Source organism: Antennarius striatus, chromosome 14 (genome assembly GCF_040054535.1).
Source record: "Antennarius striatus isolate MH-2024 chromosome 14, ASM4005453v1, whole genome shotgun sequence".
NCBI lineage: Eukaryota > Metazoa > Chordata > Actinopteri > Lophiiformes > Antennariidae > Antennarius > Antennarius striatus.
This window is the reverse complement of record NC_090789.1, coordinates 5,335,734-5,354,129: the sequence shown is the minus strand read 5'-3', so window position 1 is coordinate 5,354,129 and position 18,396 is coordinate 5,335,734. Positions and strand designations below refer to the sequence as shown.

The 18,396-nt window shown below is 42.8% G+C and overlaps 3 protein-coding genes across 3 annotated transcripts; 1 reads left to right on the top strand and 2 right to left on the bottom strand.

Annotated features, from left to right (window-relative positions):
* The first annotated feature begins 1,598 nt into the window (after positions 1-1,598).
* On the top strand, positions 1,599-4,299 carry gpr3 (G protein-coupled receptor 3). The gene is made up of 2 exons (XM_068333610.1): positions 1,599-1,814; positions 2,701-4,299. The coding sequence occupies exon 2, from the start codon at positions 2,729-2,731 to the stop codon at positions 3,719-3,721; it is 993 nt and encodes a 330-aa protein (XP_068189711.1). The 5' UTR covers positions 1,599-1,814; positions 2,701-2,728; the 3' UTR covers positions 3,722-4,299.
* Positions 4,300-4,786: 487 nt separating this feature from the next.
* Positions 4,787-11,825, bottom strand: wasf2 (WASP family member 2). Its single transcript, XM_068333156.1, has 9 exons — positions 11,697-11,825; positions 10,375-10,538; positions 10,091-10,225; positions 9,193-9,346; positions 8,871-8,988; positions 8,628-8,749; positions 7,647-7,805; positions 6,949-7,436; positions 4,787-6,768 (listed from the first exon to the last, which is right to left on the bottom strand). The coding sequence occupies exons 2-9, from the start codon at positions 10,505-10,507 to the stop codon at positions 6,611-6,613; spliced, it is 1,467 nt and encodes a 488-aa protein (XP_068189257.1). The 5' UTR covers positions 10,508-10,538; positions 11,697-11,825; the 3' UTR covers positions 4,787-6,610.
* Positions 11,826-12,431: 606 nt separating this feature from the next.
* On the bottom strand, positions 12,432-18,344 carry LOC137607412 (probable methyltransferase-like protein 24). Its single transcript, XM_068333157.1, has 5 exons — positions 17,530-18,344; positions 16,674-16,772; positions 15,161-15,297; positions 14,706-14,973; positions 12,432-13,833 (listed from the first exon to the last, which is right to left on the bottom strand). The coding sequence occupies exons 1-5, from the start codon at positions 18,040-18,042 to the stop codon at positions 13,528-13,530; spliced, it is 1,323 nt and encodes a 440-aa protein (XP_068189258.1). The 5' UTR covers positions 18,043-18,344; the 3' UTR covers positions 12,432-13,527.
* Positions 18,345-18,396: the final 52 nt, after the last annotated feature.

The following is an 18,396-nucleotide window of genomic DNA, read 5'->3' as shown; positions in this document are numbered from 1 at the left end:
TTACTTTGTGGTGAGGTAATGAGTCATGGGAGCAGAGGACAAGCCCTCCAAGAATCACGACACAGCCTCAGTGACTCTCCATCACCTCCTCCGCTCACACAAACGCGGCTCACCCGCTCCCACATCTCGAGTCCTCACACATTGTCCTTTACAGTAGCTCTGCAGGGGGGGGGGGGCAAAAACATGCGAAAGAAACACAAAGGGGGGCATATTCCGCAGTCCTATTAAGATTTCCTGCCGCTGCTCGCATATCATCCACCGGACACGACAAAGGGAATAACGGCGCAGTTCACAGCCACAGACGAAAAGACCTGTGACTAATATTCACGCATGAAATACATCCAAGACAAAGACATAAGAAATTGGTGTTTTAGACATGAAGGGTCACATGAGTAGATTGCATGAATAATATTCTTTATGTGGGATATATATTTGTCACACATGGTTTAATATAGTATAGTAATCGATTGAATACATATATTTATTTCTGTGGAAAAAATAACAAACTATGTCTTCGGGTAATTATCAGAGATTTACTTTGAAGACTGACAGATCTGGTATTCCACATCCTCTTGGTGACGTAGGAGGAGTTTGTCAGCCGGAAGCATGTCCTTATATGGCTCGAGCTGAACGAGATCTCCCCCCCCCCCCTCGGTCAAGCGCGTCGATACGTTCGAACACGTCTTCAGTATTCCCGCTGAGCTCTTACCATCAAACCGGGAAAACCATGAAGCGTCTGCTATTATGATGCTGCAGGACCGTTTTCCTTTCAAACATGCAGTACATGCAAAAAAAATGTTTCATGCTTTTGTTTAAAAAAAAAAAAAAAAACACCCCACCGCCCATCATAAAGCATATGTCAGCATAGTTTTCTCAAAAATCTAGATTTTATAGATCGCATGTGTAAATCTTATTATGTAATTTGAATAAAATATAAATAACTAATAACACGGGGCTTTTATAATTACGTTACTGTTATAATCTAAAAATACATAAATGCATCGTGTCTCTTTTCCAATGTCAGCTGGAATAAACTCCAGCCACAAAAATAGAATGGAATAGAATAAAATATATATTAGAATAGAATACAATAGAATACAATAAAAATACAAAATACTGTATTTGCATTTATTGGATGGATGGATGGATGGATGGATGGATGGATGGGTGTGAAGTGTCTTCTCCCCAGACATCAGTGGTCCCCCCTCCCCGTGAGTCATCCTGATGCTCTTTCAGCACCGTGGACAGCACCCCGCCCGGGGCTTCATCCCCACAGCTTGACACCGATTTATCGCAACAAGACGATTTCCTCTCATTCATTGTTGCGGACAAAGTGCTCGTACGTGTGCGGTGGATATTATTTACCAGAAATGAGAGCAACATCGAACCGCAGTGGGAGGGGCGCCAGATATGCCGCATTTTTGTGAATGAAATTACTCCACATCCATCCTCCCCTCTCTTACTCTCCCCGCATCCTCAATGCCGGCACCTCATTGGTCCAAGCCCTCCGGTCAATGACGTCAGGCAGGCTCTCTTGTGGATCTGCTCCCTCGCAAGAACCTCCATTCTGCCTCCGAGGAGAGAGAAGAAGAGGAGGTTCAAGCAACGCCAAGGGGAAAGTTTTGGCCATTCTTGGATGAGGACAGGCGCAGGGAGAGGTGTTACGCACGGGGACTACCTGTATTTAACCGCGTACCCACCACCGCGGCGGACACCGGCAGACATCATCTCCATCAGGTGGAGATCCCAAGAGGAGGACGCAAATCTCTTTTTTTGTTCCTCCCGCAAAGAAACCGCGGAATCGATTCCATAAGGTGAGACATCAAATGCATCCATGCCCATGCGTACGTGCTCATGTGTGCGCGCATGTGTTGGAGGGGACATTCTCTGTGGTGCAGTGGCCCTTTGAGTTTGTGTTATACAACAAGGACCTCCGCGCTGAGGATGCGGGATATCCACTCCACAGAGGATGATCAAATGGAGAATCTGCTTTAAATAACATCAGCGAGTTGCTTTTTTTCCCCCCATGAGACAGAACATTTCGATATTTTTGCAAAAGAACAAGCAGACAAGGTTCCAGACAAGTCTCAACCTTAACAGGCAAAGTCCTGAAATAGCTCAAACGTGGCCTAATTAACATCACGGTACAGTATTCCTGATTAGAGGCACAGAACAGAACATGGACTATCTGTTCCAGGTTTGCCTTGCGTTCCTGAAGTTCCTGAACAGTAATAAGAGGATAACCGTAGAATGGAATTCACTTAAATGGAAATGTGTTAGTAGATCAAGTACCGTCATTCATCATATAAACAATAATTACACGTGTGTGGAGGAAAAGACATGGAAAGGTTATTAAAAAAAATAAAAAAATCTGTCAAATACTCTTCAGGTGATCTTTTACCAAACAAACAAACAAACAAACAAACAAACAAATGATTTTACACCAGTGAAAAACGACCTCCATTGTGGATGTAATCAAATAAGTAAGCGTGTACATGGCACGGTAATTTTATTTAATCCACTCAGTCAAATTGTATTTTCTCGCGGGGTCTGGTTCTGTCACTTCCATCACGCAGCAGCTCCACAGCTGTAACCCACAACGCATGGAGGAGTGGATGTATAATGGACAGATGGGGGGGGGGACACTAATGAGCCATTAGAGCAGAAGTTAATGTTTCTTTCCTTTTTCCCCACTCTTAGGTTGTGTTGGCGTGACTGCTGCGTTGCCATGGCCCTGAACGCCTCTGAGCCGGGCTGGGAGGAGTCCTCAGGTGCAGACCCCTTCTTCCCTCTCAGCCAGTTGGAAAGCTCCCCTGCATATGAAGAGCCCCCCCTCACGGTGTGGGGTATTGCCCTTTGTGTTTCAGGAACTCTCATTGCCACTGAAAATGCCATCGTGGTCACGACCATTCTGGCCACCCCCTCCCTTCGGGCCCCTGTTTTCCTGCTGCTGGCGAGCCTCGGATTGGCTGATCTCCTAGCAGGTGTTACTCTGGTCCTGCATTTCCTCTTCCTGTTTTGCGTGAAGCCTAACGATTGGTCAGAATTGGTGACTTCAGGACTTCTGGTGACATCACTAACTGCCTCTCTATGTAGCCTGATGGGCGTCGCTTTGGATCGATACCTGTCTTTAAGCCACGCCCTCACCTATGGGTCAAGCCAATCCCGTTGCAGAGCCGCTATCCTCCTATTGGTCGTCTGGGTGAGCGCATGTATGATCGGGGCGGGGCCTGCAATGGGATGGCACTGTCTGGGTGACCCCAACTCTTGTTCTGTAGCACGACCTTTGACCCGGACGTACCTATCGCTGCTGTGTGGTGGCTTCCTGGTGGTTGTCATGGTAACTCTGCAGTTGTATGCGGGGATCTGCCGTGTGGCGAGGCGGCACGCCCACGCCATCGCTACCCAGAGGCACTCTCTCCCAGCCAAACAATCATATGCAAGCAAACATGGCAGCGGGCGGGGCTTCTCCCGTCTGATCCTGGTGCTCAGTGTGTTTGTGGGCTGCTGGATGCCCTTCTCTCTCTGGGGGCTGCTGGGAGACGCGTCCAGCCCCCCCCTGTACACCTATGCCACCTTGGTGCCAGCAGCTGGCAGCTCGCTGCTGAACCCCATCCTCTACAGTCTCAGAAACAAAGACATCCGCAAGGTGCTGATCCAGGCCTGCTGCCCCCACCGACACACACAACACACACACGCACACTATCCTGTTGATGTGTAGACTGCCAGAATTCACCAGACTCAAACAACTACAACAAGATCTATGCCAAACATATCACTGCAGTGTGCCAAGATACACGCCTCGCTGCATCGACTGTCATCAAGAATTCAGAGCATTAAGTCTCGCACACACACACCCCCCCCCCACACACACACACACTCCCACACACAGACAAGCAGCACTTCTCCTGGAGACGACGTCCTTCTGTGAAACAGAATGTTCTGAACTGTTCTGGCGGGCGGCCATGGTGGGACTGAACATCAGACATACTGTTTTGTATGTACTCTGTGCCTCATCCCCTCCATCGGAGATCCCCTGGATCAACAGACTGACACAATCACGGGGGTGCACTACGTGTCCCCAGTCATAAGTCGTTCTTTTAATAACCTGTCGGCACTTTAAGATGAGGGGAGAGACAGGTTTTCAACTGTAAGCCTATCACGGTGTAATTACACACGTGATCCAAAGCCCTTTTATTTACTTGAATGCCTAAAGACGTAATGTTCTATATCTCCGAGATTCTATTTTGCACATCTTGTAAGGCACTTTGAAAGGTACTGACCATATGTTCCTGCTGCACAGCCTTTTGGAAATGAATTATTTTATACGGATGAATAATAAATACTTTTTTTCTACTTGATATAAGCTCTCTTCTTTTGCATTCATCTCTCTCTCTCTCTCTAGAGGCGGCACACGCTGCCCGCCGTCTATCCGTTTATTCTGAATCATTTGCTGGCTTAAGAGATTTCTGCTTTCTTATCATTTTGGCACCGACTGCATCCTTTAAAGCCTTCAAAGCAGACTCGGCATGAGGATGTAGAGATTATGCAAGAGGTTTTTTTCTCGCCTCCTACTTATTTTCGGAACTTTACCCATCACTTCATTTTCACACTCCTTACACAGTCAGCACTGGGCTCTGCCTCCGGCCCTGACATAACAGATGAGTCAGAGATAAAAGAGATATTATGCAGAGGCTTGACATTTTCATTTTTTCAGAACTTGTTATTTAACATATCACAGCACTCACGTTGTATTATCTTAATGTGAAAATTAACAATCATCACAATTTGTTCCATCTTTATTGAAATAGCTATAATCATATGGGAAATAACAAAAGGAGAAGCAACATTTTGACTAAACATGCTTTACAATTGTGCTTTAAAGCTAAAAAAAAAAAAAAAAAAAGGCACTTAAAAATGTGGTCCCACATTTTGGAATACGCTGCAGATAATTAAAATAAACCTGCCCCAACATTTCAGTTGCAGGATATGGTTAAAAAAAAATAAAAAAAAAGAACTGAAAATATTTCTGCAATCTAAAAAGTACAGAGAAATCACATAAAGATGCACAATCGTCCTTTTGGTTCTGAAACAGTATATCCTCTTCTAACAAACACGACTCACGCTCCTTATTCTAGCGGTTGGTTTGACCCTCTGCCTCCACTTAAAGCTTCCTGTAGGTCACTCTGACCCAAGCGTGGAAACAGGTGGACAGGTGTTTGGGAAAACACAGTTAATCTTGAGAAATGGGCTTCTGTGTTGTGTTTGTGGTTAATTATATCTAATCTATCATTTCTAGTGATGTTATAATATATTCTTAATAGACAGTGATAAACGATGAGAATACTGCTTATATTGAGCAGTAAAGTCCTCGTAAAGCTAAGTGGTTGATAAAATTTAACCGATTCATGGAGGAATATGACTACTAACCACGATTACATTGTGACGTCGATGCTGTAACGAAATATTGTGCAGCCTTAGCTGAGTTCTTTGCACTTATTGGGCCAAATAATAACACCAAAAAGCTGCCCGATTACATTATCGGTGCTTTGTTCATCTCCAGAAACACACACACCCCTTTACAAGACTCAAAATGATGATTACTGTGTTAAATGTCTGCATATGCTGTGTGCTGATCTCATCTAACACTCCAGGTGTCTGCCATGAGCCAGTACTTCCTCTATCGCACTGAATAACTAATTCATGAATTTGTTGTCGAACTACAACCAGATCTCGTCTGCAAGAAAATTGTTGCCATGATAACAACGACAGTGACAATTGAACAAACATAGCAGGGATTTAAAACAACAATTTATCTCTACTCCGTAATGCAGTATGTAATATAAACTCTACATCATTGGCCCATTGAGGAAAACATCTCCTGAAGCTTTTAGTCTTTATATTGGAGATTATATACACACACACTCCTGCATCAAAGGTGACACACCTTCACCCTAGTTCTCCTAAATGACAGCTCTTGATGGAGCAATAATAATGGATTGTATGCAATGTTGTCTCATCCAGTTGGGTCACCTGAGAGACTGTGGAGCTGTTTTTGTTCTGTCTCTTTGCTTTACTTACTCATTAAATTAAAAATAAATGCTAAAAAGTTAGTAAAATGAAACAATTTTGGATTAATACACTTTACATGATACAAATATGCAAATACACAGTGGTACAGGTTTATATACAAACACTGTGTGTGGAATGTGTGCGTGTGTTCCCTCTATATTACCCTTGCATTAACATGTTAAAGCAGATAAGACTTTGAGCATTTGAATCTAGACACAAACATAAAGACAGTTGTGATGCACAGAGATGTGTATGACAAAAACACTCAATAACACCAAGAACAGTGTTTTCATCTAATAAACATAAAGGTAACTTGGGACAACCTTCTGTCTCAATCTTTAGTCGTTTTGGACGAACATCTAAAAATGGGTAGAAGAACGTGATTGATAATCGCTTACTTGTGCAGATTATGTGTGCATACAACGAAATCCGACAGACACAATAGGCTGGCGCTGAAGAATGCGAGGGAATTACACCAACATCGCTTTCAGCTGAGAGGACATGGAGGCGGTAGAGAGAAAGAAATAAAAGGCTGAGATCAATCGGACCAGTCGTCATCGTCAAACTCCGAAGAGTCGTCGTCGCTGTCGCTACACTCCACGGCGATACGACGGGACAGGATGGCCGCCACGTCGTTGCCAGAGTGATCCCTCTTCTCCTGCTCACGCTGCGCCTCCACCTTACGCAGGTGTGTGCCTGGTGCAGAGAGGAGCAGTGAGTGTGAGCAGATAATGAGTGCATGGTGTTTCGAACTATAAAATGGTGTTAAATTCAAACAAAAGTAACTGAATATATGGGCAAACAGATTTGTTTTAGGATGTTATACTTGGTTTATTCTAGCGAATGTTTTCTTAATATGGATGCATTTCCTGTTACCTTGTCGGATGGCCTGCAGCAGGTCACTACGGGCATCGCTAACGGGCTCCGGCGGAGGTTTGGGAGCAGAGCTAGGTGCCACGCCGCCAGTGGCAGGAGGGAGAGCAGAGTTGGCAGATGCGGGTGGGGGGCCAGGAGGGGGTGGAGGCGGAGGTGGAGGAGGTGGACCGCCACCTGCTGGCATCGGTGGCGGAGGAGGAGGAGAAACACTGGACATCATGGGCGGAGGAGGGGGAGCAGGAGCAGGAGAGGAATAGGAAGGAAAGGGGGAAAACGGAGGAGGAGAAGGCGGGTTGTCAAAGCCAGAGAGAGGTGGAGGAACCCCAAAGCCAGAGAGTGGTGGAGGGGGAGGTGGCGCGGGGGGAGGTGCGAGGTTGGGGCGAGAGCTGGGTGGGGAAGAGGCCATTGGAGGAGCAGGAGGTGGGTGACTTGGACTCAACATGCTAACACGCTTGGGGGAAGGAGCTCCATACTGTCCGTCATTATACCTGTAAGTCAGAGATGAGGGTAAACTTAACAATCAATTTGGTTCCATTATTTTGCAGCTGCAAAAGTTGATTCAAGTTTATGTTCAAACATCATCCTTGGAGGGTGCAGCTTTACTGTACATGTGCAGCTGCATGTTCTACACAGTGTTGGCAGGGGGCAGTAGTGTGTTGGCAGAATGTGTGTGTAAGCTTGTGTAACGCCCTACTTACGTCATGTCTGGGGGTGGAGGAGGCAGGAAGTCATCATGACCAGGGGCAGAGAATGGGGAGCCGGGGTCATAGGCATAGGAACCGGTGCTCAGCTCCAGGCTTTCAGAATTGAAACCTTCTCCAGACCCGATGCTGCCGTTCAGACCCTCACAAGAATTCCTTAAAGCAAATTAGAACAAATGTGTGACCTCTGCCCAAAAATCTACAGATCTGGCTGTTCTGGCCCTTTCCTGGGGAGAAGTTACTTTCACAGGGTTTAGAGAAAGTGTCACAAATGTATTCAAAGAAAAATACAGAAATAAACATACAGGCACAGGTGGTGAAAAAGGCTTAAGCTGACAAAAAAAATTTCAGTTTGGCTAGAAAATTTTATGGTGGATTACACATAAAATGCATTAAAACCCTCATCTTAAACAGAAGTATGGTTTTGTTTATTAAAAAAATACTACAAAATCTGGCAAAATCTGAATGTAATCTAAAATCTGAAGTAAAATAACAAAATTATGATCGTTATCCTTGTTATGGTCATTTCTGATTGCTTAAATACAGAAAAATGTGCAAATTTTCTGTTAAATTCTTTAAAAAAATACGAGAATAATTAACAACAGCAACAGTGTTATTCTTACTTTAAGATTGTTTTTCATGCTTTTTGTGCTCCTTATGTATCACATCCAAAATTAACTCAAGGGTATGGTGTGACTCACATGTGTTTACTACAGCGCTACACCCAGAGAACATTTTCAGACAGGACAAACCACACATATCACTGTGTACCGACTGGCTGATAACATGAGGGCCAATGGAATGGGCCAATAGCACAACCGCTACAGTTCAGAGTGTGAGCAGCCTCAATGTTGTTCTACATCAACTCCAGAGAAATGATGAATTCATTCTTGCATTTGTTTAATCCTGTATTAGTTAAAATTAGGATGATGCAACGCCAACCCCCTATTTCAAACTTCACTTAAACACCCAACTTACATCATATCACTCTTTGGTACCACAAACTCCTCCCCCATCTTACGCCGCTCCCACTCCTCCTTCCTGGTCTTGATCTTTCGTGGATTGAGGGTGCGTTGGTTCAGGTGATCTTTCTTCTCTTTCTGATCAGGAAGCAAACAAAGTCATGGAGGATCAGACATAAATGCTTTGGTTTGATGTTGACTCAAACGTCTTGTGAATTGTTTAATGCGTCTGGGGGTGTTTAAGTTTTGTGTGTCTCACTCTGTGCTTGCGTTTCTCCTTCATGATATCCTTGGTGTCCTGCAGCATCTTCTCCTTCCACAAGTCAAAGAAGTATGAGGGATCGGTGTAAAACTTCAGGGCTTCCCTTCCATCATCCCTGTAGGAAATCATTTCCCAACATAATTATTAAATGTGGGTATCCATTGCATCAAACATGACTACAATTTCCTCACAAACTTTGTTCCTTGCTGCTTTGACTGAATGAGAAATATACTCACAAGTGGAGGTCTTTACCTTTATTATGAGACCGTCTACTTTACTTTCAGTGTGTCAGTGAGTCTGTGTTTTTGGAGGATCTTACCGGTATTGGTTGAGGTGGTTGAGTGGTGGTGGAGGACTACATGTGGCATAGGTATCCTGTATTGGCATCGGCAGAGAGGGTCGAGTGAACAGCTGCTGATCTTGGGTCAGACTGCTACGGAAGGCTTTACGGGTAGTGATGGCCTGAAGAGAAACTGACAGAGAAACCGACAGATGTAACAGAAATGTAATTATTACTTTTTTTGGCATAGTTAGTTTGGGCTAGTGTTAATTGGTGATTTGCCGATATGTTTTGTGACACCTTCGGGATTACAAGATTCTGTTTTGGACGCAGCCTGGAAACCATCTGATTTTTCAGGTTTAAGCGTCAATGCCAGAGTACAATAATTTTTTGCGTAGGATCATTAATAGTCATTGTTAATTAGAGTCACTGTGAAACTGTTTTTAAGAAACAGACTGAAACTGTAACATTTGTGTTATTTTTTACGTCTCGCTTCAAAGCAGTGATGTACTGTAATTGTCAGTGTTCGTTCGTTAGTTCACCAAATATTTCTGAACCGTTGCTGATAGAAGGATGAAACAAAGAGCACATTACTCGGGCAGAAAAGGGGGATGAAAATGAGATGATGACCTTGAGAAAGCTATGTTAAGGTCAACTTTCAACTTTTGTACACTCAGGAACCAGATAAGATAGAAAGACGAGGGAGAAGGCTAGTGTGAGTAAGACCACAGATCAAGGCTAGTGCTTTGATCAATGACAGTTGGTCAGAGTACTAGCTTCGATCTTTGACCTATGCAAGTAGGTCAGGGTAAAACTTTGAATTCAGGGGTGTTGAGTGATGTTGTAGTATGTAACGGCCTTGGTTAAAGTTTCCCTTTTGAATCAAAGCAGTTACTCCGACGCTAACCAAGTTAACACAGGATGTAACAAAACTTACCCTCTTCTTCTTTGGGGTCCAGCTGAGTGACTTTAACTTGTAGACGATCCACTCTTTCTCCCAGTGTATTCACTCGGGTGGCAAAAGCTCCTGCCTGGACAAACAGCTCCCCAAACACATCCTCCGCATACTGGCCTGCACACAAGATTAGGATTTACACCAGTAAAGTATGACATATTGAATGTTTATAGATTGCAGAAACACATTTACCATGTGTTATTAACCAATCAAATTATATTTGAAAGACATTTAATGGCATCGGACCACACAAAGAAAACACTCACTGAGGCTGCCAAGCTGGCGGATGATGTTGGCCAGGCTGAAGTTGGTGACACATTCCAGCTCACTACGGATGTTGGGAGGGATGGTTTCACGACAGATATGTCGTGGCTCTATATTTCTTGTAACCAGAGGCATGGCGGGGTGTAGGGGGTAGGGAGGCACAACCCTGAAGAGGAAGATAAAGTGATTCAGTTCGGCCAGGGACAAATAGAGAAAGGAGATAAAGACAGGATTGTGATGAAACTTGTGATACCAGTGAGTTAAAAAAAACCCACTAATAAATAAGAAATACACATCAATTTTGATAACTCATGGATCATTTTAGGCAATTTGTTTAACAAAACGTGCCAAGTAATGTCTCGTCCCAGCTTGTTAAGTTGTGAAGATGTGTTTCTTTTTCGGATTTGGAAAACAAAGAAGTTTAAAGATATAACTTTGGCTATTGGAGACAACAGTGGACTAAATATCTTCTTTAAAAACTTTATATTTTTACTTCCATCTTAAATAAGTCATATGCTCATGTGACACCTACACATTGAAGTAAAGAAGAAGCAAAACTAAAGGTTAACTTCGGCCAACAGACATCAACATCCTCTTAGTTGATATGAAACTGCACAAGTTGACATAAAGAAAGAAAAACATGGTGGAATAAATAATAATTTCTGTAACATAATATCAAATCACAGCCAGTGTGTGTCAAGGTAAAGTCTCCACACAAAGCAGTAAGTCGGAACTTGGCAGTAGATTTTAAACCTACTGTAAATTCACCCTACAGATCAGTGTTTCCTGGCTTGGTTGCCTAATTACAAGTTGTTCCTTCTTAGGTTAGGGTTTCAGAGAAAGGTGAGATCATGGTTCAAGTGTTACTGGTTGGATTCAACTGTCTACACTTTCCCTTGTGCTGACAGCCACCTAGTTGACGCGTACATTCAAACCGAAGCTAATGTGGCTAACTGTTAGAATTTGTCAAAAACCAACTCGTTACAGCTGTTTCCATTCGATCCGGTTCGGTTAAATACGTTGGACAGTTGAGCTAAGCTGAAATAAAAAAAATAAAAAAAAGGTTTTACTGATAAGTTCAATGATTTCTTTAATATCTAACTTCTTCCGCGATAGAAAAAAAAAAGAGAAGAGGAAAAAATGTAGAATTTTTGTGCGTAAACATTAGCTAAAATTAGCTAAAAATGCAACTTGGGATCTCGGCCTTGTCATAGCAGGAAGTAATTTGTAAGCGCCTCTTATCTCCAAAGAACAGCCATCAAAAGTATGTTTACAACCGTCATTTTCTGAAGTAAAAAATATTGGTAAAACGTACTTCACTTACCGTTAAAATTGAAAACCCTAAACTCTCTTTATGGTCACGTTGTTGTCCTGTCTCAAAATTTCCAAAAGAAATGTTCAACGGCGCAGTCTACGATCGAACGAAGCTTGCCACTGAAGTCCCGAGATTGTCAACTTTTGATTGGTCGAAGTAGTTACTTTCTCAATGCTCATTGGCTACTGCTCCTGTCGCTTGATCCTTTTCCTCCTTTTTTTGCTGAGGGCAGGATGTGGACATTTCAACGTAAAAAGCGCAACTCCACCCTGACTGGTTGTTAAAATCACTCCGTAATTTGCGTAGCAAAGGGTGGAGGTAGGTTTACATTCCAACGTGCGCTCCAGCAAGTTGCAACGCGCCCCAGGAATGACTGGCATTGGCCGCAATGAATGAAGAGCTCATGGCGGAGGAAAGCACTTAGGAAGATAATTTATTCACCAGTTTAGTTCTGAGTGCATCCTTAACCCGAGTCCAGTCTGTGCAAACTGGAAGTACAAGGGGTTATACTGGAGGAGAGGCCAGATGTTTTCCGGTCAAGAATAAATAATTTATCAGGGCTATGAACCTGTGGAAAAAGATAGTATCGACACAACCCGTTTGTTTGAATTATCAATTATACTATAATTATAATTTTATAACGTAATTATAATTTTCTTTTATATATATATGTATATATATATATGTGTGTGTGTGTGTGTGTGTGTGTGTGTGTGTGTGTGTGTGTGTGTGTGTGTGTGTGTGTGTGTAAGACGTGTATATACTGTACAGTATATAGACTGACAAAATTGTCATTCTAGTAAGATAAGACAAGATATGAGAAGATACACTTAAAGATAATGTGTGCAACATGAATCAAATAAGTGGTGAATATTATACAAAATACTGTATTTTGATACAAAGGAAGTATGGATGGAAGCAAATTGCGTCAGGCTCCACAAGGGAGGACTGAGTGTAATGGATGAGAATGCCCACGCCTGCAGTACCCCAGCTGCAGGCTTTGATATTGGAGACAGAGTCATTTCATTAACCCTACCTGTTTGGACCTGCCTGATAAAAATTTGTAAGACAATTTAATCAAATGATTTACATGTAGGTCATTAAACATTTTTGGAACAACATGGGATGGTAAGGATTCTTCAGCAACAGATGAAGTAGCAGTCAAAGATTTTGTTTTTTTTTGTGGTGATAAGTATTGTTTATCACAGTTTTATATTTTTTTAAGTACACAGTGCAACAATGCATCATTATAATACCGAACTCTTGGTGACACATTCATATTTCAAAGTAGGTAATAATCTGAATGCAATTTTAGATTCTCTTCAGCATCAAGAATAATTGCACACAAAGGTGTTTAAGGCCCATTGAGATGTACAAAAATGAATTTAAAAAATGTGTCCAATCTGCATCATTTGTTTAATCTACATTTAAAACAAAATTGGGTTACATTCTGTATATATCTGGCTGCATATACTGTATCTACATATCTGTATGTATCTTGTTTTTAATGTACGTGAGACAAAATAAAATTTAAGCACTCCATTGTTGCACTGTTGCCAAACTTAATTACATTAAGTTAAATTGGTGGATTTAGCCAGGGATTTATATGGATGAGGCAGGATTTGCTTGTGAGGGTGGAGCATAAGAAGGCAGATCCATTCATCTCCAGTAGATGGAGATGTCATATTAAAAAATACGTATGTGAGCCTGAAATGTCAAGAAAAAGTTCACTGTAAGAAAAGTGTATCAAAGTCCATCAATTATTTTCAGGATGAGTTTGCGGTTTGAGGCCACCCACGAGTTGTGGTTGTGTGTACACCTGTCTTCATTAAATTGTGTGTCAGTGTCTCATGTTGACCCAGCTGAGTGTGTACGAGCTGTGAGCATTTGCTACTCTCTTTTTTAGGACACTGTGACCCTCTCCTGGAGAGCTGTGCACAAGCATGAGACCAGAAGCTTGGACTCCTTGCAGAACGCTGAACCAGTAGCGAAGCACTTCCTCACTGGTTCCGCCCACTTCAAACCCGGCCCACTGCAGGTGCATTATGGCAACCAGGTGATGGACACTTTGCAGAGTTCCTGACTCGATCCAGTTCTGGAAAACTCGCCACTCAGCACTGAGCAGGTCAGCATACAGAAAGTGAACCTACGGAGAAGAGAGGATAAAGAGAGGATAGTACAGATTTAATATAATACCACATAAATACACAGCAATTACCACATATTCAGAAACAGATAAAAATAAAAAATATGGCCTGTTTTACAAATGATCAAATCATAAAAATCCATAGATAGATAGATAAAACAGACAGAAAAACTACATCACCCATGATTGCAGTGTTCAGTAGATGGGCATATGAGAATCAACATTAAATAAAGACCAATCTAACAGATGATATTGCTGTGATCAGCTCATCAAACAAAGGTCTGTTTTCCAAAATATCATGCAGCAAACAACGATAACTGTTATGTCTGCATGTAGAAAATACACCAAGCACATAAAAGACAAGACTTAGGATACACCCTGCTTTTAGAAAATTCTCCAAAAAATCCATTTTGAGTGGGACAGCTTAAAAGGTGATGCCCAAAAGGACAAACTGAATTCAAATCATGATTGAAAATGTATAAAATGATGCATCAGGCCCATATTAATAATATCTACCTGAACCACTCAAACTGTAGGTGTTTAGTTCCCTCTTGTGGCTCCAGGATGTAACTCAACCATTCTGTGATTCACTCACTTAAATTGTTGCCATGGCAGCCAGGGATGGCGCAGAGCCCTGTTGCTATGGGAACATACAAGTAAGGGAGCTTTCTGGGTATGTTGGGTAGAAAAGACTCTAAGGTATATTTGTTTGGCACTGTTTCTCAAAATGTGTGTGTGTGTGTGTGTGTGTGTGTGTGTGTGTGTGTGTGTGTGTGTGTGTGTGTGTGTGTGTGTGTGTGTGTGTGTGTGTGTGTGTGTGTGTGTGTGTGTGTGTGCCTGCATGCACGTGTGTGTGTCTTTGTGTGTCTTACTGTGTGATGTCCCAGAGCTGCCATGATGTCTGCCAGTGTTTGAGAAACGCTACCCAGGTTGCCTCTCGTCTTGTGCTTACGCTTCCTCGGAGCTCGCCACTCCAGCCACATCTTGTGCTGCCTGACCACGCCTTCATCACCATGGTTACTGGCCAAACTGTTGCCAAGGTGACCACTGGATACATTGGACTTGCTGGGATCAAAAGTGTGGACTTCGCATCCCAGCACTGAAACAGTCTTTAGAAACTCTGAATCTCCCCCATCCATACTACACAGACAAATGAAAACACAAAAAGACAGACAGATGGGAGTACAGAGGAGGTTTGAAGATTATTGGATGCATGATTAAGTATGCATTGCCTTGTTTATTCCCAATTCTGTTGGCAATATAAATGTATAAGCATCACAGCACATGTTGAAAAGAGTGGACATAGCATTACTGATATATGGATCACCTAAAGGAGTATGCAACACACGGTCGATCGGCAGCCGGAAGCAGCCAGTCCTCTGCACACAGCATCCAGCGGGGTGAATCCGCAGGGGGCAGGGATGGCTGAGCCCGACCTGGAGACAAAACCCTGGAGCAATTTATCTGGGAATAGACCAGACAGAAGAAGTCACAGGAAATGTTCTTGGTGGGCTCCAGTCTCACCAGGAATTAACAAACAACTAAGAAAAGCAGACGTTAAAGAAAGAGAAGTTGTGTGAAAACGAATCTTTTGAAACATGTGAACAGATTTGAGACACCGGTTTACGTTTAAAGGAGGTAAATTCTATATGGTAAAAAAAAATAAAAATTGCTGGCTGGATTAATTAGATTCTATGTTGTATTATTAAAATGCAGAGGTCCAAGCAAAGACCCACAGCTGAGGGCAGATCAGGATGTCGCTATGTGGAACATCATTACATTCATGAGGTTATGTGATGGTTATTTTATCACACTCCTATTTGTTTAAAAGTTACTTTATCTCAAAATGTTATCAAGGATTTTGATGAACTTTTGTGTCGGGGTGGATCTCAGGACAAAAGAGTTGATTACAGCTTGAGGTGAATCTGCAGATAAGGATTCTGGTTTCACTTTCCTCAGCAATGCAAGACAAGGACATTTTTATAACTCTTTGCCAGTTTAAATAAATATACCCAGACATGGACAACTCATGATGTTCCAACACTATGCAAATTGAATCCAGAACTTGATCTTAATCCAGATTTGGGAAATTGAAATATTCATTTAAAGGGGCCAATATGTATTGGGTAATAGTGTGTTAACAGCGAGGCAGACAGACATGCTATAGGTGGATAATTTAATGTAGATTTAATCATTTATATATCTCCAATTCCTTGCAGGAAGTGTCCGGGGTCAGTGATATTATGGCTAAAACGCTAAATTAGACATCAGGCACATCCAAATAATGCAATGTCACCATGGCGACATCCCCATAGTGTGTGCTTTGCCCTGGGTGCAATGATTCGTGCATGTTCTCTGGGTTGGTTATTTGTTTGTTGACTGTTGCAAAATCTGCAAGGCAGATTTAGAGAAAACTGGTAAATTTATAGAGTTCTTACTTTGTTCTGGTTGTGTTTGTGTTGACTTTTATTAATGATTCTATAACAATGTTTCTTCAATCACTGTCAAATAATGCAATAATGTTTGACAATACATGTAATATGATTTATTAAAGTCCTTTAAAACATTGCATTTTCATTCATCTCAGAGTTTATCATTATATCCTGTCATTTCTCACAGCCTAACAGCATTATGTTTTTTTATATAATATAAATTATCATTAAAAAAAAGTACCAGCTTCTCTTAAGAAATGCATATGTCATAGATTTTACACATAGTTACAGTAATTTATCATACTTTCACACCTATCCAAACGCTGGGATTTGATTAAATGCTGTCTTATTCGTCTTAATTTAATATTTATTTGCCTCTATTTGTATGTGATGCTCTCTGCAGCTTACCTGTGGCCTGGGGATGTACATGATGATGCGATTGAGTTCTGCTGTAAAGGAATGTTTGTCCGCTGCCCACGGCATCAGCTCCAATGTTCTGGGTCCCATCTGGGAAAACGCACACATACATATCAATACACTGACATTAAAGTACAAGGCAAACCAGCGGATGCATAGGAATTTGCTCGGGGTCTGAATAATGCATAGGAATGTCTGTGATGAGGGGAGGGTAGGTCACAGGCCCTGACCCCAGTCCCAATTTGCCTGTAGCAGTGAAACAAATACAAACTAGCCCCCCACCTAGCTCCTGTAGTCACCATGACAACCTGGGGTGGGGGGTTTGGGGGAGGGGGTGGTGATGGTGCTGATGATTCAGTGGAATGAGTCAGAGAGTTTAGCCTTGGGCAGGAAGGGAGACTGTTGAGAGGAATGGAGAATGAATGAGATGGGGGGGGGGGGTTGAGGTGAATGGGTGAGGAGGGGAAAGGTGCACAGACACACAACACGGTTTAAAGTCCAGGGCCTTTAAAACTGAATGACATAAAGACAGAGCAGCTGTCACCTCTCTGGTCTGGGGTCAGACCCCCCCACCACCACCCACCCACCTGTTTCATCACGTCTGTAATAAGTCACAGGGCTAACTCAGCATGATGAATGAACTACATTTTAACTTGTTTCCTACTTCTTCTTACATTCTGTGAATTTTAAATTCTGTTTATTTGATTTTAAGAAAAGAAAAACGACGTAAAATCACCTGCGATAATTTAGCGTCAGTTATTCCCAAATGAAGAAAAAAAACCCGTGGTAATTAAATTCATGTTTGTTCTCTAACAATAATGTAAACGTTTCTGTTTACTCTGTTTACCTGGCGCATGAGGACCTCGTTCTCTTCCTCATACGTTCGCGCGTCATTGCGCGTCTCCGGGTCTTCCACCCCCACGCTCCCCCTCACCTCCACCGGACCGGGGCGCCGGTGCGCCGGCTTCCGGGAGTTCTTCTTGGGCTCGATGCTGATAACGGAGAAGACAACCGCAGCGTCCCGCTCCTCCACCCCCGCCCTGGAGGCTGGAGGTAAACGCGGCCCGGCGACAAGCAGCTGGAGCGTGAAGACGAGCGGCGGGACTAACAGGAGGAGTATCCCCGAGCGGAGCGGGGGCGCGCCGCGGCCCCACCACCGAGCGCAGGTCCGCATACCTCCTCCGTGGCGGCACCGGTGTGCATCTCCGGTGCGATGCCCTGTAGTCCAAACTTTTTTCTTCCTCCTCTCTAAGGCAATGAGGAAAGTCCCATCTGAGAAAGACCTCCTCCTCCCCCACCGACCTCCTTCTCTTTTCTTGCCCCGGGGACAAAGTTGTGATGACGAGGCGCAATCCTCCATCAACGGTGGCCTTTTTCTGACTCAGCGTCTTTTATTCAATTGTCGTCGATAAGAAAGTCATAAAGTCACATTAATTAACACAACTTGTCCAAGAAATCTATTTGAACTTTGCAAAGTCGTCGCACAGCTCTGGCAATATAAATATTTAATGCTATTTTATTTTCCACCAGTGTTTTAATTAGAATTAGGTTTTCTTCTTTACTTGAATTGCTTTGTTGATAATAGAAAACTTGATTTAGTAATTTCCTGTGTCCTGAGGGCCACTTCCGGGCCACAATACGTGGTCCTGCTGTGGATTAATTCAGGTTGATAATAATGTAAAATGATTTTTGAAGACACACCTCTGCTGAGGCC